Source organism: Schistocerca gregaria, chromosome 2 (genome assembly GCF_023897955.1).
Source record: "Schistocerca gregaria isolate iqSchGreg1 chromosome 2, iqSchGreg1.2, whole genome shotgun sequence".
In the NCBI taxonomy this organism is placed as follows: Eukaryota; Metazoa; Arthropoda; class Insecta; order Orthoptera; family Acrididae; genus Schistocerca; species Schistocerca gregaria.
The window spans coordinates 922,635,169-922,651,651 of record NC_064921.1 but is presented as its reverse complement, the minus strand read 5'-3'; the positions used below and the strand labels follow the sequence as shown (position 1 = coordinate 922,651,651).

General features: G+C 42.9%; 1 protein-coding gene across 1 annotated transcript in view; it reads left to right on the top strand.

Annotated features, from left to right (window-relative positions):
• The window catches only part of LOC126336051 (uncharacterized), a 278,199-nt gene extending 267,621 nt beyond the window's left edge, over positions 1-10,578 (top strand). Inside the window, exon 7 of the mRNA XM_049999530.1 lies at positions 10,240-10,578. Within this exon, the coding sequence (XP_049855487.1) occupies positions 10,240-10,578 (339 nt within the window). The remainder of the gene's footprint in view (positions 1-10,239) is intronic.
• Positions 10,579-16,483: the final 5,905 nt, after the last annotated feature.

Genomic DNA, 16,483 nt, shown 5'->3' with positions numbered 1-16,483 from the left:
CAGTACCAAAGAGCTGGTACATGAAATGTACAAATGCCACAACGATCTCGGTTACGAAGTAGTCATGACTTCTGTCAATCAGTTGGAAGAGCTGACATGCAGACTACATTTTGGTAAGTTTTTTACTTGATTTCATTTTCTGTTTGACTTCTATGTAAAAAGTATTCAGGCCACAGTTACAAAAAGAACCAACAGAATTGGTAAAGACGTTAATCTACAGAAGGAAGAAGAGCTGAAAAGTAAACCTAGAGGGTCATTTGACTTCAGATCTGACAGTAACCAATATATTAATGGCTTCGTGGAATGATAATAGGCGTTGATAGTAAGAACAAACTTCGATGTTATAAATTCAACTCATACAGTAATGTGTTGTTCGCATTATCAGAAAACATGGATAATAATTCAACAACCAAGACTGAGCCAATATATTTATGGCTTTATGGAATGATAACAGGCGTCGACAGTAAGAGAATGCTTCGATATTATAAATCCAACTCATACAGTAATGCTTTGTTCGTATTATCAGAAAGCGTGGATAATAACTCAGCAACCAAGACTCATTTACCCTTACAATAAGTTTACGCGTGATACTGATAGAAAAAAAAATATTCAAATGGCTCTGAGCACTATGGGACTTAACATCTATGATCATCAGTCCCCGAGAACTTAGAACTACTTAAACCTAACTAACCTAAGGACATCACACAACACCCAGTCATCAGGAGGCAGAGCTAATCCCTGCCCCGCCGGGAATCGATCCCAGGAACCCGGGCGCGGGAAGCGAGAAAGCTACCGCACGACCACGAGCTGCGGACGATACTGACAGAGCTGACCAAAATGTTTCACTCTACAGAGTATCTGAAAGGGGTAAGAAATGGTACTCCCCGATTATTGCATATGTTCTTCATGTATCTGAACTCAATGCATGGCAGCTCTGCAGCAGAATTGGACCGCATGGCATTTCGTCTAAGAATCCTCCCTGCAGTTCAGGAATCAAATTGTCATGTTGCTATGAAAAGAGAAAGACCGTCTAAAATTGCTAAAATTCATTCTGGATATGACAGACTGGAACATTATGTCACGTATTTGCCTCCAGGTCCTGTTTCGCGAAAGAAGAAACAAGCAAAAAAAATCGGCGCATTAAATGTAGTACCGTATACCACTTCATGTTTCTTGTTTCATACTATTCCATACATAATAATAAGAGAGTATTTATCTGATCCTTAAAAATGATACTGTGTTAACTGACACTTCAGCTGAGGTCCTTCCACAAGGATGGGCCATTTTTCAAGAACTAAGCAAAGAAAAAGTGTACAAGTATTATATACTTGTCACTTCTATTATAATTAAGCGAGTAATTAAAGTTTTCGTTAAAATGCAAACGAAAAATAATTCAGTCTTATCTTGGTTTAGTGTAAGTCGAAGTAAAGTAAAAGCGAAGAAACCCTGTGTAAATATTAACAAAGCACGAGTTAAATGTAAAAAGATCTAAACAAAAAATTATAATTTTTCAAGTTGTATCTAAATTATTACGTAAAACTTACAGAAAGTTACTTTAAATAGGAACACATGTTGTATATGCAACACTTCTTGCAGTGAAAGGGAGTTCTGTTTCCACCGAGTAAATTTATAAAGATAATTCCTCACCTCAACCGAAGGTGGCAGTGAAGGTGTACATCAAGTGAATTGTATTTTGTATTACTGATGCTACTTCAGATATGTAATCCAAAGTCGTTTCATGGCGAGAGATGGCATACTTGGTGTCTATCAGTCATTTGATAAAAATTAACAAAATTCTGCCTCTTAATTTTGGTAATTTGTTCATCACTTGCTCTTATGACTGTCTCTTCTCCCATACACTCTCTCCCTCTCTCTCGCTTGTTCTTCAGTGACAGAGAGTTCTCTCTCACCTACCTTGGGCATTAAATACGTAAGTGTTGGTAATGTTCGTTAAAAATAAGTATGTCAACAGGAAAATGTATAAAGCTCCATATTTCAAAGAAAAATAATCCGTTTTCACAACTGACGGTCCAGTTGTCGAACTTTTGTAAAGCTATTGTAAAGCTTTCCAAATTACGGCTTTCCAGCAAACAATTAGCAAACATTTCTTACGTCTCATGCGTATTGCAACTAGCAGTAGGAAACTTTTTCAGAGCCTTCAGTTATCAGCTCTCTACTAAGTCGGATGTCTTAACGCAATCAAACTGTCGCGTCTCTTAACATTATTATTCACGTGGTCGCGAACTGGAAATTGCGAGCTTATTATTCCTGCAGCCGACAATGATCCTACGTGTCTCAATCTCAAAACCACAATAATTGTTCTTATGCCCATGTGATTCCTCCTCTTAGTCTGAAGAGTCACAGGATATTGATGAGTGCGTTTGTGTCAAAACATGTGGCACAAATGACCGTATCTTCTGATTGCATTCACTTAGAAGTTCACTTGTTTAAACCAGTGAACTGTAGACCTCAGTATTTGTCATAAATTTCAACTTGGTACCTCTTCCTCTTACTGAGAAAAAAGGGTGTTCACAGACTGCTAGATACATGGACAACAAAGTGATCCCATAACGGTTCCACTTTTATAGTTTCAGGTACGGAGCCCTTGAAAGAAACAACTAGCACGTACAATTATATGTGTACCAGTAATTCCACTGTAAGATGTAGACACTGAATGAACATCGAGAACAAACGGGGAAATATGTATTTCAGATGGTGTGTATCACTTATATTTTGCTGTTTATCAATTTGGTGGATGTAGTGGCGTAGTGTTGAAGTCTGTAAGAAATTTGGCCCTCGTATTCGTGCAGGTTTTAACTGGAAACATTAACAGAAAGAACGAGTGTGCGATAGAAACATTTGAAATGTGTGAGCTATACATTCAAGATTTAGTGGAGAGTAATTATTGGTATTATGGGCTTTAGTCTGAAGACTGGTTTGATACTGCATTTCATCCTAGTCTGTCGTATGAAAGCTACATCATCTCAGTGTAATTCTGCTTATTGTATCCATATCATCATGTTTACTGTATAGAAGTCTTGGTCTCCCAATACAGTTTTATTGGTATTGCCCAACTGTCTGTTCCGTGATGCTCCTTGTGTCCTTTAAACCGATCCCTCCATTGAGTCAGGTTGTGGCATAAATTTGTTTTCCGCTAATTCGATTCAGTGCCTCTTCATTAGTTATTCGATCTTCCTACATAATCTTCAGAATTCTTCTGTAGCATCACATCTCAAAGGCTTCTATTCTCTTCTTGTCCGATTCATTTATTGCCCACGTTTGACATGTGTGAAAGACTACTTTCCCCACAAATAGTTTCAGAAGTGACTTGCGACCACTTAAACTTGTGTTCGAAGTTTCATAAATTCTTTGCTTGTTATCGGCAGTTTGTATTTTATATCCTCTCTGCTTCGACCATCGTTAATTTCATTACTATCGAAATAGTAAAAGTCGTTTTTTTTGTTAATGTACCGTTTCCTAACATAATTCCAACAGTATCACCTGATTTAATTTGATTACATTCCTTTACCCTTGTTTTGCTTTTGTTTATGTTCATCTCGTATGCTCTTTTCAAGACGCTGTCCATTCCATTCAAGTGATCTTCTGAGGACTCTACCGACTCTGGAAGAATTACAATGTCACTGACAAACTTCTAAATTTTAATTCCTTCTCCATGACGCTTAAATCCTCTTACAAATTCCTTCTTCGTTTCGTTCACTACTCAGTCAACTCAATGGGTATAAACTACTACCCTACTCACACTATTCTTAGCTACTGCTCCTCTTTGATGCTATTTGACTCTTTTGGCTGCAGTTTCGCATCTACACAAGCTACAGATAACCGTTTGAATGCTATGAACGTAGGTTTGCTTTTGTTTTAGCTCTCTTCTAAGTCGCAGTCTCGGTTGCGCCTCGCGCTTTCCTACGTTGGTCTGTGCCCAAACTGATCTTACTCGTGACACTCTCTATCAATTACTCCATTCTGCTGCAGACATCTCCATGTCTTATTTTGCAACCATGGCTTACAAAACTGATAGTCCCGGTAATAATCATATCTATCAGCACCTGCCGTCTATGACATTTGAGTCACTACATACTTCCGAACCTTTCTTGTAGTCTGGCTCCGAATTCAGGTGCACCGAGTGGAATAGTTTTGTCACGGCTGCCTGTCCCTAGGAACACAATGATTCTGAGGGAATGTCTTCTACTCTGGGGCCCTTATTTGGTCTTCTTGTTTCTCTTCCCTTTCCGTAATTACATCTTCAGTTTCCTTTGTACAGCATTTCTATATCCTCCTTCCATCTTTAAGCTTTTCCATTACAGATTAGTACCGGCTTGCTATCAGAGCGCTTGATATTCGTACAACTGCTTTTCTTCTGTCTAACATTCTCTTTAATTTTCCTATAGTCGGCATCTATTATTCACCTAGTCATGCACTCTTATACGGCGTTGTATTACTTTTAGCCTCACCTGCTTTGCCATTCTGCACATTTGGCCAATCCTACTTTTGCACATGTGTAGTCATTTTGCCATTAGACAATTTAATTCAATAACTCGCGTGTTCTTTATAGTTTTCTACGGGACGTTCTTTTCACCTATTTGATGCTGTGTTGCCTTCAGTAATTCATCTCTCAACACTACGCTTTCATTTTCTCTCGTAATCATTTCCTTTGCTTCAGTCAATCGTTGGCCAATGCTCCCATTGCCACTGTCAGTTTACATGTCGTACAATCACTTTCTGCAGGGCCCACAGTCTTGATCATCTTCGGTTCTGCAATATCCTCTGTTTGTTTCTGCAGTCCATAACCAATAAATTAAGGTCATACTTCACATCCGCTGTTTCCTAAGTCTCTGTCTCACAATTACATATTAATTAAAAATCATCCCTATGTCTCCAGGTCTCTTCCACGTATACAGACTTCTCTCATGATGATTAAACCAAATGTTATAATTAAGGTATGCTCTGTAAATCTTCTGCTATGCAGTTCCTATTCATTCCTTTCCACCAGTCCATATTCTCCTATTTTTTTTCATTCTTTTCTTTTTACTTCTGTGGAATTCAAGTCACCCATCGCAATCAAAGCTTCCTTTCCTATAGCTATCTGAATAAATTCTGTTGTCTCATTATACAGTCTCTAAATTTCTTCATTATCTGCGGAACTAGTTCGTTTGAAAAGAAGTCTCGATAACTGGGCTCTGTAAGGGAATGTTATAACACAACAGGTTGACAAGACACGAACATAATAACAGCTATAGAATTCAATTATCTAAGCTCAAGCACTTAATAACTCGAACTTCAAAGCAAAATTGACTATCGGTAAATAAACAAGAAACAACTGCCGTACTAAGTCGCTGAAGTGAGAGCATACAGGGTGTTAGGGATATAAGAGCAGATATTTTCCTTGATGACTGAGGAAAGTGAACTCAACAGCGTTACGCACAGTATTCACTTCATTTGCAGACTGATAATTATTGTAGTTACCAGTGGCTCGTTTTTAGGTCAGTTAGAGCCTCCAACTATGCGTGGCATAAGCAAGCCGCTAATTATGTAAACTGAAGGTCAAGACGAGAAGAAGGAATGCAAGGGGAAGGAACTAATGATATCAGGTGCTTGGGACTTTATGCGGAATCATCGGCGGCAAGTGAAAAATGTTCCAGACGGGATTAGAAACCAAGCGAGGTGGAGCAGTGGTTAACACACTAGACTCCCATTCGGCCATCCGGATTTAAGTTTCCCGTGATTTCCGTAAATCGCTTCAGGCAAATGCCGGTTAGTTTGCAAGAGCAGGGTCGATTTCCTTCCCTATCCTTCCCTAACCCCACGGAACCCATGACATTGCTGTTTGGTCTCCTCCCCTCAAATCACCCAACAACAACGGCGATTCAAACCCAGAATCTCCTGGTTACTAGGCAGTTATGGTAACCACTGGTCCACCTGAACACGGTGTTTATTGCAGACGCACAGATTATCTCGGTGCACTCACATGCCAACTCATGTTCTCATCTACACTACTGGCCATTACAATTTCTACACCACGAAGATAACGTGCTAAAGACGCGAAACTTAACCAACAGGAAGAAGATGCTGTGATATGCAAATGATTAGCTTTTCAGAGCATCCACACATAGTTGGCGCCGATGGCGACACCTACAACGTGCTGACATGAGGAAAGTTTACAACCGATTTCTCATATACAAACAGCAGTTGCCTGGTGAAACATTGTTGTGATGCCTCGTGTAAGGAGGATAAATGCGTACCATCACGTTTCCAACTTTGATTAAGGTCAGATTGTAGCCTATCGCGATTGCGGTTTATCGTATCGCGACATTGCTTCTCGCGCCGGTCGAGATCCAATGACTGTTAACAGAATATGGAATCGGTGGGTTTAGGAGCGTTATACAGAAAGCCGTGCTGGATCCCAACGGCCTCGTATCACTAGCAGTCGAGATGACAGTCATGACAGGCACCTTATCCGATTGGATGTAACGGATCTTGCAGCCACGTCTCGATCCCCGAATCAACAGATGAGGACGTTTTGGAAGACAACAAACATCTGCACGAACAGTTCGACGACGTTTGCAGCAGCATGGACTATCAGCTCGGAGACCATGGCTGCGGTTACACTTGACGCTGCTTCACAGACAGGAGCGCCTGCGATGGTGTACTCAACGACGAACCTGTGTGCACGAACGGTAAAACGTAATTTTTTCGGATGAATCCAGGTTCTGTTTACAGCATCATCATGGTCGCATCCGTGTTTGGCGACATCGCGGTGAACGCACATTGGAAGCACGTATTCGTCATCGCCATATTGGCGTATCACCCGGCGTGGTGGTATGGGGTGCTATTGGTTACGCGTCTCTGTCACCTCTTGTTCGCTTTGACGGACTTTGAACAGTGGACGTTACATTTCAGATGTGTTACGACCTGTGGCTCTACTCTTTTTCGATCCCTGCGAAACCCTACGTTTCAGCAGGATAATGCACGACCGCATGTTGCAGGTCCTGTACGGGCCTTTCTGGATACAGAAAATGTTCGACTGCTGCCCTGACCAGCACATTCTCCATATCTCTCACCAACTGGAAACGCCTGCTCAATGGTGGCCGACCAACTGGCTCATCACAATACGCCACAATACTCTTGATGAACTGTTGTATCGTGTTGAAGCTGCATGGGCTGCTGTACCTGTATACGCCATCCAATCTCTGTTTGACTCAATTCTCAGGCGTATCAAGGCCGTTATTACGGCCAGAGGTGGTTGTTGTGGGTACTGATTTCTCAGGATCTATGCAACCAAACTGCGTGAAAATGTAATCACATGTCAGTTCTAGTAAAATATATTTGTCGAATGACCCTTTTATTATCTGCATTTCTCCTTGGTGTAGTAGCTTTAATGGCCACTAGTAATGTACCACCTTCCTGCGGTTCCTGTCCATGTCCTTCCTCTTTGCTCGCTAATTTTAGATTCCCGCTGTAGATAGAACGTAAGTGAGCATCGACACTGAAGGTTCTGGATTCATTACCCAGTGAGGAGAATCGATTGTATGAATACGTGGTGCAAGTTCTTTCAGACGTGCCCAAGCAACAGACCCAAAGCGCTTATACAAGCTATTAATGTTTATTTTCCCACTGGTAGCAGGTGAGTTATAGAAATGTGGAATAGTTGATGGAAATGAGCAGTCTATACTACAGGAAAAGTTCACGTCGTGGTACAGTTACGACTGTGCAAAACACAAGCAGTGGTGCGTCGGCAGGAAGACTGTTAGACCCACTGAAAAAAGGAAGTAATACGGTGGAGGGTGTACATACACTCCTGGAAATTGAAATAAGAACACCGTGAATTCATTGTCCCAGGAAGGGGAAACTTTATTGACACATTCCTGGGGTCAGATACATCACATGATCACACTGACAGAACCACAGGCACATAGACACAGGCTACAGAGCATGCACAATGTCGGCACTAGTACAGTGTATATCCACCTTTCGCCGCAATGCAGGCTGCTATTCTCCCATGGAGACGATCGTACAGATGCTGGATGTAGTCCTGTGGAACGGCTTGCCATGCCATTTCCACCTGGCGCCTCAGTTGGACCAGCGTTCGTACTGGACGTGCAGACCGCGAGAGACGACGCTTCATCCAGTCCCAAACATGCTCAATGGGGGATAGATCCGGAGATCTTGCTGGCGAGGGTAGTTGACTTACACCTTCTAGAGCATGTTGGGTGGCACGGGATACATGCGGACGTGCATTGTCCTGTTGGAACAGTAAGTTCCCTTGCCGGTCTAGGAATGGTAGAACGATGCGTTCGATGACGGTTTGGATGTACGGTGCACTATTCAGTGTCCCCTCGACGATCACCAGAGGTGTACGGCCAGTGTAGGAGATCGCTCCCCACACCATGATGCCGGGTGTTGGCCCTGTGTGCCTCGGTCGTATGCAGTCCTGATTGTGGCGCTCACCTGCACGGCGCCAAACACGCATACGACCATCATTGCCACCAAGGCAGAAGCGACTCTCATCGCTGAAGACGACACATCTCCATTCGTGCCTCCATTCTCGCCTGTCGCGACACCACTGGAGGCGGGCTGCACGATGTTGGGGCGTGAGCGGAAGACGGCCTAATGGTGTGCGGGACCGCAGCCCAGCTTCATGGAGACGGTTGCGAATGGTCCTCGCCGATACCCCAGGAGCAACAGTGTCCCTAATTTGCTGGGAAGTGGCGGTGCGGTCCCCTACGGCACTGCGTAGGATCCTACGGTCTTGGCGTGCATCCGTGCGTCGCTGCGGTCCGGTCCCAGGTCGACGGGCACGTGCACCTTCCGCCGACCACTGGTGACAACATCGATGTACTGTGGAGACCTCACGCCCCACGTGTTGAGCAATTCGGCGGTACGTCCACCAGGCCTCCCGCATGCCCGCTATACGCCCTCGCTCAAAGTCTGTCAACTGCACATACGGTTCACGCCCACGCTGTCGCGGCATGCTACCAGTGTTAAAGACTGCTATGGAGCTCCGTATGCCACGGCAAACTGGCTGACACTGACGGCGGCGGTGCACAAATGTTGCGCAGCTAGCTCCATTCGACGGCCAACACGGCGGTTCCTGGTGTGTCCGTTGTGCCGTGCGTGTGATCATTGCTTGTACAGCCCTCTCGCAGTGTCCGGAGCAAGTATGGTGGGTCTGACACACAGGTGTCAATGTGTTCTTTTTTCCATTTCCAGGAGTGTATTAAGGTGCAGTTCTTACGATATCTGTACCTGTTCCCCTGACGCCCCGTATCTTTTTAACTAACTGTATCTCTGTGTAATGGTTCTTTATTTACGTGACCATTACGGCACACCAATCCCAATTCTCGATACCAGTAATATCGTACTAATTTTCTGCGAAGTAACAGACATAGTATTCTGACAATATTGACATTTGGTTTTATTAATGTACAGGTACTCCGATTTATCGATATACTACAGTGATATGGTTCTTGTGTGTATTCATTTCTGTGAGACTGTCATTAACTTTGACTTACTTGTAACCGTTTTGGCGCGAATGCGCACAGAGCTGTCTTTGTTTCACTTTGCAGAATTAAGTTGTTATTTCGCTTTGTAAAAGAACAGTCAAGTCTTGTGTATGGTTAAAGTGTAAATTAAATATATGAAGATTGATACAAAACTGTTTTCTTGATGATGTGACAATTAAGAAGACGTATACGTGAATTTACAAGAAGTTTAACAAAAATGTGGATCGTGAACACCAAGTCAAAAATTGTTTCTCTCATACCATTGTTCTGATCTGGATCAGTAAGAAATTCCTGAAAATCGCATTTGTTAGGTCTTCAAATATGGCTAAAATTCAGATCTGGACCTTCTAGCAGTCAAAGTGGAATCACCCTAGAATCAACAAGATGAGAAATAACAACTTTGACGAGATATACGTGGGAATCCATTCTAGATAAGTGGCAAAATTAATGACTTTTTTACAGTGACTTCATTATTTCCATCCGGACGATACCATCCAGAGTCAATAACTTTGTCGTTGCCCGATAAAGGGAACATATGCTGCGTGAACAACATTATTAATCTGATTTCTAACCTACTTTGCAAATGGTGGTATTGTTAGTTCTATAACCAATAAAAATGTTATATCGAATGTTTTATTCCTATTAGTTCCACCTCTTGAAACGCCCTGTACGTCCGTAATTTTGGAAGTGATGATGTACGTAAATTGCTGTAATTTAGCAGCCCGGCCACCTCATCTCCCTTCCTCGGTTGCCAGCCTCTGGATGGCCAGTGAGCGAATGCCATCACCTGGTGACGCAGCGGCGGCTACCCGACACCGGCTCTGCTGGACCGTTCGAGCGCTGGCTGCAGCGACGCGCCCGCTGCCCCAGGCCGTGTTTGCCGGCGTGGCTGATTAAATTACAACAGAGGGACGCGGCGCGGCGCGCACTCCGCCTAATTAATTCCGGCGACGCCGCCGCACAGCCGGCGGAGCGCGGCACCCCGTGTCGGACACCGCTGCACTCTTACCAGACACCCGCACGGCCGCCACCTGTCGACGCGAGTCAGTGCTCGCGCTGACCACCCCCCTCCTCCCCCCTCCCCCATTAATGGGTAACAAAAGTGATAGACGAGACTTTTTCTGTGTGCTTATTGGTAGGTCCAAGTATTTTCCAGCGGCTGTCATCATGATTAGATTTATCTAGGGGGTGTTGAACTCTTCATTTAGTATATTCCACAAGTACTAGATAAGAGTATTGGTATAGCAATTATGGACACCATGATAAAAGTAAAATACCCACAGGATTATTGTAACCACTCTTTTTAATGACGCTTTTCGAAAATATCATCATCGGTATGCTATTGCACACGTAACTACATTTTAAGGTGTCTGTTACCTTAATTGAATACGATGATGATATTTTCGAAATGAATCATTAAACAGAGTAGTCACAAAAGTACCTGTGACTGTTTTACTATTATCGTAGCGTGCAGTAAGGCTATTCCCATGCTCCCATCTAGTACCAACATGAGCGCACACGTTGTTCGCTATTTTAAATCCCAAATGCACCGTAAATGCTATTTTATGTCATAATGGCTCTGAGCACTATGGGACTCAACTGCTGTGGTCATCAGTCCCCTAGAACTTAGAACTAACTAACCTAAGGACATCACACACATCCATGCCCGAGGCAGGATTCGAACCTGCGACCGTAGCAGTCGCACGGTTCCGGACTGCGCGCCTAGAACCGCGAGACCACCGCGGCCGGCTTTTATGTCAGATGTTATTATAAATTACAGAAGGTGTTGGAAATGCTCTCCATCCATTTGCATGCACTTATTGACACGTATGACCATGTGATTCCGAAGGCTTTCCCGACCTAATGATTGATAATATTCTTCTCGGTGTGCAACCGTATCATAACGTCATCTTCACATATAATTTCAGCGGTCCAAATGGTCGCCATCTTCAGGTAGGAGTGCTGGCACACGATCTCGCCGGAACAGACTTCTCAGCGCAAGCACAAAAGCACTCCGTCTTCAGGCCACAAAATGGCCCATCGGGACCATCCGGCCGCCGCGTCATCCTCAGTTGAGGATGAGGATAGAAGGGGCGTGTGGTCAGCACACCGCTCTCCCGGTCGTTATGATGGTTTTCTTTGACCGGAACCGCTACTATTCGGTCGAGTAGCTCAATTAACCAAAACGGCCTTGCTGTGCTGGTACTGCGAACGGCTGAAAGCAGCTTTACTGTATGATTAAATGATGATGGCATCCTCTTGGGTAAAATATTCCGGAGGTAAAATAGTCCCCCATTCGGATCTCCGGGCGGGAACTACTCAGGAGGATGTCGTTATCAGGAGAAAGAAAACTGGCGTTCTACGGATCGGAGCGTGGAATGTCAGATCCCTTAATCGGGCAGGTAGGTTAGAAAATTTAAAAAGGGAAATGGATAGGTTAAAGTTAGATATAGTGGGAATTAGTGAAGTTCGGTGGCAGGAGGAACAAGACTTCTGGTCAGGTGACTACAGGGTTATAAACACAAAATCAAATAGGGGTAATGCAGGAGTAGGTTTAATAATGAATAGGAAAATAGGAATGCGGGTAAGCTACTACAAACAGCATAGTGAACGCATTATTGTGGCCAAGATAGATACGAAGCCCACACCTACTACAGTAGTACAAGTTTATATGCCAACTAGCTCTGCAGATGATGAAGAAATTGAAGAAATGTACGATGAAATAAAAGAAATTATTCAGATAGTGAAGGGAGACGAAAATTTAATAGTAATGGGTGACTGGAATTCGAGTGTAGGAAAAGGGAGAGAAGGAAACATAGTAGGTGAATATGGATTGGGGCTAAGAAATGAAAGAGGAAGCCGCCTGGTAGAATTCTGCACAGAGCACAACTTAATCATAGCTAACACTTGGTTTAAGAATCATGAAAGAAGGTTGTATACGTGGAAGAACCCTGGAGATACTAAAAGGTATCAGATAGATTATATAATGGTAAGACAGAGATTTAGGAACCAGGTTTTAAGTTGTAAGACATTTTCAGGGGCAGATGTGGACTCTGACCACAATCTATTGGTTATGACCTGTAGATTAAAACTGAAGAAACTGCAAAAATGTGGGAAATTAAGGAGATGGGACCTGGATAAACTGAAAGAACCAGAGGTTGTACAGAGTTTCAGAGAGAGCATAAGGGAACAATTGACAGGAATAGGGGAAAGAAATACAGTAGAAGATGAATGGGTAGCTCTGAGGGATGTAGTAGTGAAGGCAGCAGAGGATAAAGTAGGTACAAAGACGAGGGCTGCTAGAAGTCCTTGGGTAACAGAAGAAATATTGAATTTAATTGATGAAAGGAGAAAATATAAAAATGCAGTAAAAGAAGCAGGCAAAAAGGAATACAAACGTCTCAAAAATGAGATCGAAAGGAAGTGCAAAATGGCTAAACAGGGATGGCTAGAGGACAAATGTAAGGATGTAGAAGCTTATCTCACTAGGGGTAAGATAGATACTGCCTACAGGAAAATTAAAGAGACCTTTGGAGAGAAGAGAACCACGTGTATGAATATCAAGAGCTCAGATGGCAGCCCAGTTCTAAGCAAAGAAGGGAAGGCAGAAAGGTGGAAGGAGTATATAGAAGGTTTATACAAGGGCGATGTACTTGAGGACAATATTATGGAAATAGAAGAGGATGTAGATGAAGACGAAATGGGAGATACGATTCTGCGTGAAGAGTTTGACAGAGCACTGAAAGACCTGAGTCGAAACAAGGCCCCCAGAGTAGACAACATTCCATTAGAACTACTGACGGCCTTGGGAGAGCCAGTCATGACAAAACTCTACCAGCTGGTGAGCAAAATGTATGAGACAGTCGAAATACCCTCAGACTTCAAGAAGAATATAATAATTCCAATCCCAAAGAAAGCAGGTGCTGACAGATGTGAAAATTACCGAACTATCAGTTTAATAAGCCACGGCTGCAAAATACTAACGCGAATTCTTTACAGACGAATGGAAAAACTGGTAGATGCAGACCTCGGGGAGGATCAGTTTGGATTCCGTCGAAATGTTGGAACACGTGAGGCAATACTGACCTTACGACTTATCTTAGAAGAAAGATTAAGAAAAGGCAAACCTACGTTTCTAGCATTGGTAGACTTAGAGAAAGCTTTTGACAATGTTGACTGGAATACTCTTTTTCAAATTCTAAAGGTGGCAGGGGTAAAATACAGGGAGGGAAAGGCTATTTACAATTTGTACAGAAACCAGATGGCAGTAATAAGAGTCGAGGGGCATGAAAGGGAAGCAGTGGTTGGGAAAGGAGTGAGACAGGGTTGTAGCCTCTCCCCGATGTTATTCAATCTGTATATTGAGCAAGCAGTAAAGGAAACAAAAGAAAAATTTGGAGTAGGTATTAAAATTCATGGAGACGAAGTAAAAACTTTGAGGTTCGCCGATGGCATTGTAATTCTGTCAGAGACGGCAAAGGACTTGGAAGAGCAGTTGAACGGAATGGACTGTGTCTTGAAAGGAGGATATAAGATGAACATTAACAAAAGCAAAACGAGGATAATGGAATGTAGTCAAATTAAATCGGGTGATGCTGGGGGAATTAGATTAGGAAATGAGACACTTAAAGTAGTAAAGGAGTTTTGCTATTTGGGGAACAAAATAACTGACGATGGTCGAAGTAGAGAGGATATAAAATGTAGACTGGCAATGGCAAGGAAAGCATTTCTGAAGAAGAGAAATTTGTTAACATCGAATATAGATTTATGTATCAGGAAGTCGTTTCTGAAAGTATTTGTTTGGAGTGTAGCCATGTATGGAAGTGAAACATGGACGATAACTAGTTTGGACAAGAAGAGAATAGAAGCTTTCGAAATGTGGTGCTACAGAAGAATACTGAAGATAAGGTGGATAGATCACGTAACTAATGAGGAGGTATTGAATAGGATTGGGGAGAAGAGAAGTTTGTGGCACAACTTGACTAGAAGAAGGGATCGGTTGGTAGGACATGTTTTGAGGCATCAAGGGATCACAAATTTAGCATTGGAGGGCAGCGTGGAGGGTAAAAATCGTAGAGGGAGACCGAGAGATGAGTACACTAAGCAGATTCAGAAGGATGTAGGTTGCAGTAGGTACTGGGAGATGAAGCAGCTTGCACAGGATAGAGTAGCATGGAGAGCTGCATCAAACCAGTCTCAGGACTGAAGACAACAACAACAACAGCTCCTCAATTGGCATCACGAGGCCGAGTGCAACCCAATCATCGCAAAAGGCGGCTCCTATATCTGCAGTGGTGGAGCACTGTCTCTCCGAGGGACATAGAATGCAGTATGACGAAACACAAATGGTTGCCCCTGCATCTCGCTATTAGGACTATGTTTTAAAAGAATCCATAGAGATTCGATTACCTGATAATGTTATTAATAGAGTCAAGTGTTACCTTTTAAGTAAGACTTGAAACCCGGTGTTATCAGACATTAAAAAACAACGGCCTGTGTTTTGATCGTCGGAATAATGTTTAATTTTTAATAGCGATATCATGATTGCGTCTGTTTCCACCACTGGGGCGTTGTATGTTTACTTGCGCTAGAGGGCAGTTACGGCACCTTCTCGCTTACACGTTGTGGGCTTTCTGCGACCTATATAGGGACCCCAGCTTGCGCTGAGAAGTCATTTCTGGCTAGATCGTGTACCAGCACTCTCACCTGAAGATGGCGGCCAGTTGGACCGCTGAAATATTGTGTGAAGATGACGTTATGATCCGGCTCACACCCTAGAAAAATATTATCACGTTTGACCTTGTTCCCTGGCTACTCCAGTTACCTTTACACTGTCTATCTCACTGATGGCTTTCGAAATGTTTGTCTTCAGTTCCTGCAGGCTATGTGGATTGCTCCTGCAAACAATATCTTTTTAAATTACCCTTCAGAAGGAGATCTGGACTGCTGAAATCAGCTGATCGAGCTGGCTACAATCCTGTCGAAATAATTATTTCACCAAAAAACTACTGTAGCATTTTCACAGTAGACCGAGCCATATGGTAAGTGCAGCCAGCAACCATGGTCATCTTCTTGCAGTAAGGCCTTGGACTGTTGGATAACGTCGCGGTTGACAGCAGTATCCCATGTTGTTTCAAAAAGAAAAGGTCTTATTATTCTTCGCCTTGAAACAGCCCACCATACGCCAATTTTTATGGGTGTAGGAGATATTCATTGAAAGTGTGTATGTTTTGAGTACCGTAGGTTCGATAGTTGTGACTACTAACATGCACACTAGGATTAAGCCATGTTTCATCTGTGGAAAAAAATCTATTTAAGATGACAATGTTGCCTTTAACAAGGGACTTGAACCATTGACAGTAATGAATCTTTCTGACATAATCAGTATTCTTCAGTTCATGGAAAACCTGCGAACTAATACGTATAGACGGCTGGAGTGGCCGACCGGTTCTAGACGCTTCAGTCTGCAACCGCGCGAGCGCTACGGTCGCAGATTCGAATCCTGCCTCGGCATTTTAGTGTGTCTGATGTCCTTAGGTTAGTTAGGTTTACGTCGTTCTAAGTTCTATGGACTGATGACCTCAGAGGTTAAGTTCCATAGTGCTCAGAGCCATTTGAACCATTTGAACCATACGTATAACATTTAAGTACGCACTTTTCTAATTGCAGTCTGAGCTGAACCAAGTGAAATGTTCTTTTTCCTGACTTAATCTACGCAAAGATTTATGGGGAGATTTTATTACTGCTTTAATATCCTGAATGACCTACGTCGTTAAAACTGACCTTTGTCTGGCACGTTTCATGTATAACACTGACCTGTTTCTCGAATTTTTTCAACTAATTTCTGAGTTACAGTTTTCAAATTTTTTGATGAACTGTCCCCGACACACATCATGAGATTTCACCACAAAATAAGTTTGAATCACGAATACACGTTTTCAGCACTTAAGCGCTTCTTAACAAAC